General features: G+C 39.9%; 1 protein-coding gene across 1 annotated transcript; it reads left to right on the top strand.

The window, feature by feature from the left end:
- The first annotated feature begins 5,220 nt into the window (after positions 1 to 5,220).
- On the top strand, positions 5,221 to 7,026 carry LOC110799462 (uncharacterized). The gene is made up of 2 exons (XM_056834239.1): positions 5,221 to 5,930; positions 6,018 to 7,026. The coding sequence occupies exons 1-2, from the start codon at positions 5,221 to 5,223 to the stop codon at positions 7,024 to 7,026; spliced, it is 1,719 nt and encodes a 572-aa protein (XP_056690217.1).
- The last annotated feature ends 359 nt before the right edge of the window (positions 7,027 to 7,385 follow it).

Genomic DNA, 7,385 nt, shown 5'->3' with positions numbered 1-7,385 from the left:
TGCAACTCCTTCGGCTCTTCATCATCTCTGGTTCTATACTATTCAACCCCCATATTTGCACATTCAACTATCTCTGACTTTGCTCCATAACAACATTTTCGTACATCGAAACTCAAAAGTACTACTCTGTATTATTTTATTTTCGTTTAAAGAAGGGCAACAAACTTCACAAATGTTATTGAAATACAAATTAGATTTCATAAGATAAGTTTCTTAATTTTGGTTGTGAAAGAAGAAGCTAAGTTTGATAAAATTAGTTTTTTTTTTTTGAAGGAAAGTTTGATAAAATTAGTTGATTAGCTATGAATAAAAAGATAAAAAAAAATGGTTTTTTGGATTGTCAGATTTGTGATCAAATATGACCATTGATTTAGAAGTTATTGAGCTATGAACAACAAAAATGGATAATGAGAGTACGTATGCGATAATTAATCTGTACTGCTTGTAATTGGTCGACCATCTTGTAAAAGAAAACGGTTGACATGAAATCGTTGAGTTATTTTTTGTGTTTTGGGTAGTTTTGTCATTTTAAGTTTTGCATAAAGATAGTATTTTCTGCATTTAGCAACACCCGCCTAGTGGGTGATGAGAGGGTATTGGCCTATTGGGGGAGGGAGTTGATTTCTTATAAAGGGTAAATACGTACTTAGACATAATAAATGCGGGCGTTTTTAGGAAAATGTGGACGTCGAATAAAAATCCCCCATCTTAATCGGGAAAATAAAGAAATAATAGTTATGATTACCATATCAGAAGAGACGAGAAATACATCAGGCTTTATAGATCTAATAATTAAAGGATAAATGGAGAGGAAATAAGGAAGTATCTCTAGTAGGGCTGTCAAATCTCAACCCGAACCGTTGAACCCGCTGGGTTAATCTGATTCGTTAAGAACCCGAACCGTTAATAACCCGTTAGTTGGAACCCGAAAACTAACCGAACCGATAACATTCAACCCGAACCCGAACCGTCTCGAAAATATTAAACCGATTAAGACCCGATACCCGATAACAAACCGGCATGCGTCAACCCGAAACCGTTTCTACCCGAACCGAATTGACCCGAAAACCGTTAATGACCCGATTTATTTCAACCCGAACCGTTTCAACCCGGGGAAAACCCGTTCACAACCCGAACTGTTTCAACCCGAACCGTTTACAACCCGAACTGTTTCAACCCGGACCGTTTACAACCCGAACCGTTTACAACCCGTAACCCGTTTACACCCCGTTTAATTCAAACCGTTCATAACCCGCCTCAAAAATAAGTTTTTATTGAAATATTTTCCGTCAAACCAAACAGAGCCGAAATGCTAAGATATCAAATGATATAATTCGTAAGCAATTGTACTTCTTAAACATTTATAAACAAAAGATATAATTCAATGTGCGTTGTTCAACCGAGTATTCGAACTGTTGTTTATCAACCGACTAAGTAACTAAACATGTTCTTTATTAGATGTATTTCCAATATAGCTATATTATTGTATAGTTATAGGCTTGTAGAATTGAATGTGCACTCTTTTATTGACTCGTATTCAACTGACTAATCGTCTAATGGATCATTAAACTAAATTGATCTAATTCAATACCTTATAAGCTTATAAGCTTGTAACCTAAGAACTAATCGAAAAACTATGCTATTTTAATTGAATCGACTTAATTCATTACCAATTGAACTTGTTTGCCTCGTTTCGTTAATAAACATGTTAATCTCGTTGTTGTTTAAACCAATATGAATATTTGACAAACTTGTATTTACAAACTTTACAAATTCATTACGTATTAATTCATCATTATCGATTATTAATTACTACATTATTAGTATTTAGTTCATTAATACATATTTCGTAATACTCTAGCATGGTGGGGGAGGGCATAGATGATTTTGATTCCATTTGAATCATTTGATTGGTAAATATTACATGACATAATAAAAGACATTGACAGACTTTTCTTAATTAAGTTTATGAAATTAATTGGATAGTGAACATTACTACATTAGTTGTTCGTTAAAAAAGAAATAACATTAGTTGTGATTTTAGTAATAACTCGACATTGTTTGTAATTTGTATCCGAATTGATCTGACTAAACATGAACCCGACCCGATATGAACCCGACCCGATATGATTTCGACCCGATTACAATCCGGCTAAACCCGTTAACAAACCGAACTGAATTGACCCGACCCGACTACAAAACGACCCGATCTGACCCGACCCGGTATGAACCCGACCTGATATGAACCCGACCCGTTATGAACCCGACCCGATATGAACCTGAACCGATATGAACCCGACTTAACCCGTTTATGACCCGACCAGGTATGAACCGACCCGATATGAACCCGACCCGATACGAACCCGACCTGTTATGAACCCGACCCGATATGAACCCGACCCGATATGAACCCGTAACACATAACCCGAACCCGAACCGAACCGTTAATTTTTCAACCCGACCCGAACCGAACCGATAACAAAATAAACCGATTTCAACCCGAACCGATGAACCCGAACCGAAACAGAACCGATGACCCGATTTGACACCGTAAAGAATAAGCGCAAAGTTTCTTAGTATACCAACAAAAACTCACCACAAAAGTAACCAAACCTTAATCTAAAAATAAAATACTCCCTCCGTCCCGGAATACTTGACCTGTTTTCTTTATCGGGCCGTCCCTTAATACTTGACCTGTTTCTAAAAATGGAAATATTCTAACAATATTATATTATTTCTCACTCCACCCCTATTAACCCACCTACCCCATACTCCATACAAAAAATAATTAAAAATTCAACCCCTACTCTCCCCCAACCCCACCTCTTAACCCACATCCCACTAACTACATTAAAATAATACCCCACTATCAACTACTACCTATTAAATTAAATAAGTCAATTCAAGTCCCTTAAACTCTGTGCCGGTCAAACCGGGTCGAGTATTCCAGGACGGAGGGAGTACTAAGCACTCACAATAAATCGAAAATTTGAGAGAGGCTCAATACAATACCATGTCCACAAGTGGAATTCTCAACAAATAACTAAATTAAACAAATAATACTTCCTCCGTATTTATTTAAAAGACACACTTTTCTTATTCTTATTCAGACGTATTTTATTAAAAGATACAATTTCTATTTTTGGCATGTCATAGTCCTCACTTTCAATTATATTAATTTTTTTCTCCCTCTTGTGGACCCAACACTTACTCACATACTCTTTTTATTATAATAAATAATTCACACACTATTGATTTCTTACAATAAATAAAAATAACTCAATATCTCACTTCCTTCTTATTTTAATAAATTCAACTCACCATTCTAAAACTATATGTTGGTCAAAGTGTATCTTTTAAATAAATATAAAGGGAATAGCAGAAAACTGAAAAGGGCAACAATTCACAAGAAAATGTAGTTACTGAAAAAGGCATTAAATGATAATGCGCATAGCTACTACAACCTCATTAACTTGAAAGCTGAATATAGTCAGCAAAATGTTTCTAAGAAACCTATCTCATGTAAACCAAACACGAGAAGAATTCAAAACAATCACAATTATATCACCATAGAATGTTAGATTAAGCAAACAAGATCCTATATATTGAAAAGAAAAGGAATTAAAGAGTATGCCAAACACTAAAATGAGAAATTAGTGTTTGGCATACTCGTCGTATCTCATGAAAATCAAACACAATGCTTAAGCAGCACAAACTGTAGTACTGATAATACTTTAGTCTCATCTACCTTCTACATCTGACACGATCAACGGAAACCATTCTTAGAACCATCATACAGTATACAACTCATTCAGCATCGATAACATACAAGCTAGCAGAAGAATCAAGTAAACTAAATTAAAACACAAGGCATATGTCACCACTACATTCAAACCTTTCACAAAAGGCGTTTCTGGGTTTCACTAATTATCTCTGGTAAGTTAACATATCCCCTAGGACTCTGAAAAATAGTACTCGTACTTAAAAAAAAAAGTAACAAATGCAAATGATACGAGGTAAAAGAGTACTAAAAAACAGAAAAGACGACGAATCATTAGTAGTTAAAACCAAGAGAACCCAAATTAAAAAATCTAAATCAAATTAGTAACTGCAACAATTACACATATAAGCATCTAGGTTTGAAATATTAATAATTATTGCTTAACCTTGGTTTCTTATATATGAATTGTTGCACAAATGTTTGTTTAAAATCTCAATGTCAGTCACCCATACTCCATACTGCTTTGAGTGTTTTTCATGCCACTATATATATTAGGTGATATTTAAACGGAAGCAAGCTTGTAAGATTATGGTAGTGGCCTACCTACCAAGACTCAAGATTGCATCATAATAAGTAAATTAGCTGCAAAATTCAAGGGCAATAGCATTCTCTTGCAAGAGTTAAGACTCAAAGAGCATACCAAAAACATTAAAGCTGCAATATTCTCTTGAGATTTCTTTAATATAGTGAAGTTGTAGATTATGTTATCCCACTCTTTGTCAACCAGGTATCATCATGTCGCAGGTAAAACGTTGCGTCGATTGAATGAGTCAAGGGTAAAGGCATGCGACAAGACATGGACGACGGAGGACTAGCGATATAGCACTGACGTCAGAGGATCAGCAACGATCGATAGATAAATAAGCGAAGATAGATCAACATTCAAGCCCAAAGCCCAAGATGTGTTGCGCCGTTGTATATGTAGAATGAGTCTAAGGAATTACCTAAGGCGGCGGAAACAGTTGGTGATTGGAGAAGATCATGGGCAACGGCAGTAGAAGATCCCTATCATTTAGGGATTCTTCCAACCAATAAGGCCGTTGGAATTCACATATAAAAGGAAGAGAGCAGCAACGTCAAAGACACAAGTAAACTCAAGCGCTCTAGTATTCAAGCAATTATTGTATTCTCATACTCAGAAATATCCATTGTATTAGTTATTCTTATTCTACAAAGTATAAACAGTCTGCTAAACAATTTAGGATTCATAGTGGATTGATAGTCTCATAGCTATCCGCGGTTTTTTACCTTATTCCTAGGTTTTTCGCGTCAACATGTCCTCGTGTCGTGTCTTATTCTTTATTTGCTTTATCGTATTAAATTGCTTAGTTAGTGTCGACCCAAGCCAAGAGTCGCCCATAGACGAAATTTGGCATAAACAGTTTGGCGCCGTCTGTGGGGACATTAACTAGGTTTCACACAAAATTACCTCTCCTGCAATGACTTCTGAAGATATGACACTCGCAGAGATGAAGGCGGCCTACGATCGGGCCCAGGCGGAGCTAGCTCAAGAAAGAGCATCCGTTGAAAACCTCCAGAAAGAGCTCGATTCCGTGAAAAGCAGCAAGCCCCAGTCGCGCTATAAGTCATGCGCGAAATCGAAGAAGTTGATATTTGAGATGACTGATGAATCTGAAGATCTGTCCGACGGCGACGAGCCACATGGAGAGGAAGATGAAGCGGCACCCGACCCCGTAACCAAGCGCCTGAATAAGAAGGAAACCCACATGAAGAAGCAATGTTTGCTGATGTTGAAGCTAATGACCAAGCTGCCAGGGGAGCCCACCCCAGTAGAGACGGAACCGACCGACGGATATGCAGCATCACCATTCTGCGAAGCAATCGCCAGGGTGACGGTCCCGCATCAGCTCCGACTCCCTATCTGGACCACTCTATACGACGGGACGTCCGACCCATACAGGCACGTCAACGTCTACAAGCAACGGATGTGGCAGATCGGCATTCCCTATGACCTGGTCGAACCCGTCATGTGCAAATCGTTCGGAGGGACCCTCGACGGAGAAGCTCTGGAATGGCTCATGAACATCTCCCCTGGATCCACCTACTGCCTCTCCGACCTCATCAACGCCTTCTACCAACAATTCGCCAGCAGTCGCCAGCTAGAGAAGCAAACAAGTGACCTCTATCGGTTGGTCCAAGGACCAACCGAGTCGGTACGCGATTACTTTAACCATTTTAATTGTGAAAAAATTAGTATAAAAAACTGTGATGTCAGGACAGCCATCGAAGCATTCAAAAGAGGTCTCATCCCCAACTCGGAGCTGTACCGGGAGATAACCAAATACCCCTGTGCAACCTTCGAGGAGGTCAGATCGAGAGCCACCGCCCAGATGCGGATCGAAGACGACGAGATCACACGGATGGCATCTCAGCGACCGACAGGGGGCAGCAGCGATAGACGATCGTACACCCCGAGGAACAACAACTGGCGACACCAAACGTACAATCGCCAGAACCAGGTACAAAATGTCAATCAGTATGCTGATACTAACAATGTTTACAGGAATGAACAGGTCGATCACCCCAACATCTCCGAATACGGCTTCAACGTCGACATCGGAGGCGTAGTGAACGCCCTTCAAAATGTAGGTGGAACAGTCAGGTGGCCCCGGAAGAGCGACAGACCAGATTCCATGAAAGACATGAGAAAATGGTGCGACTTCCATCGCGACAACGGTCACAAAACCGAGGAATGCATCTCCCTTAAAAAGGAGGTCGCATTTCTCCTGAAACGGGGGCATTTTAAGGAGTTGCTGAGCGACAAAGGGAAGGAGACATTCAACAAGGAGAAAACCGCCCAACCCGACCCAACAACGAGCAGTGACCGACCAGACCCCCCTACGTTCAACAAAGTGGTAAATGTTATTTCTGGTGGTTCAGATATTTGTGGACTAACCTCTTCTGCAGCTAAAAAGATCAACAGAGGAGAATTCGGAGCCGTCAAAGAGGGGCAAACAGAGGATGAGATTGCACTGGACAAATCCTTAACAACAATGACTATCACCTTCGACGACTCAGATTCAGTAGACACGCAGCAGGAGCATCACGACGGACTGGTAATATCACTCCCAATAGGCAATGCTCTGATCAAAAGGATATTGATTGACAACGGAAGTTTGGCAAACGTACTGTTTCTGGAAGCACTACTGGAAATGGGACTCGAAGAAAAAAACATCATCAGGAGATCAACAGTCTTGGTAGGATTTAGTGGAGAGTCGTTGTGAACAGTTGGAGAAATATCACTGCCCACCTATGCAGAAGGAGTCAACATCATGACAAAGTTCAACGTCGTCGACTGCCCGTCCGTATACAACGTCATCTTGGGACGACCATGGATCCACATAATGAAAGCAGTGCCGTCAACGTACCACCAATCAATCAAATTCCCAACCAAATGGGGCGTCATGGAGATCAAGGGACAGCAGAGAGACGCAAAGAAATGCTACGAAACCGCACTAAAACCATCAAAATCATCCATCTAGCAATTACAACCCGGGTCGACTACAGACGAGCCAGATGACCAACAGATCAATGAGGTCGCATTGGACCCGACGAAACCAGACCAAGTCGTGAGGATTGGAGC

This window comes from Spinacia oleracea, chromosome 1 (genome assembly GCF_020520425.1).
Source record: "Spinacia oleracea cultivar Varoflay chromosome 1, BTI_SOV_V1, whole genome shotgun sequence".
In the NCBI taxonomy this organism is placed as follows: domain Eukaryota; kingdom Viridiplantae; phylum Streptophyta; class Magnoliopsida; order Caryophyllales; family Amaranthaceae; genus Spinacia; species Spinacia oleracea.
Note: the sequence above shows the minus strand (reverse complement) of the source record. Positions and strands in the feature narration are given on the sequence as shown.

Excerpts from the sequence above, each read along its gene's own strand:
- LOC110799462 (XM_056834239.1), top strand. The coding sequence starts at position 5,221 with ATGACTTCTGAAGATATGACACTCGCAGAGATGAAGGCGGCCTACGAT. Across the intron at positions 5,931-6,017 it reads CAAACAAGTGACCTCTATCG|GACAGCCATCGAAGCATTCA; the intron begins GTTGGTCCAAGG and ends CTGTGATGTCAG.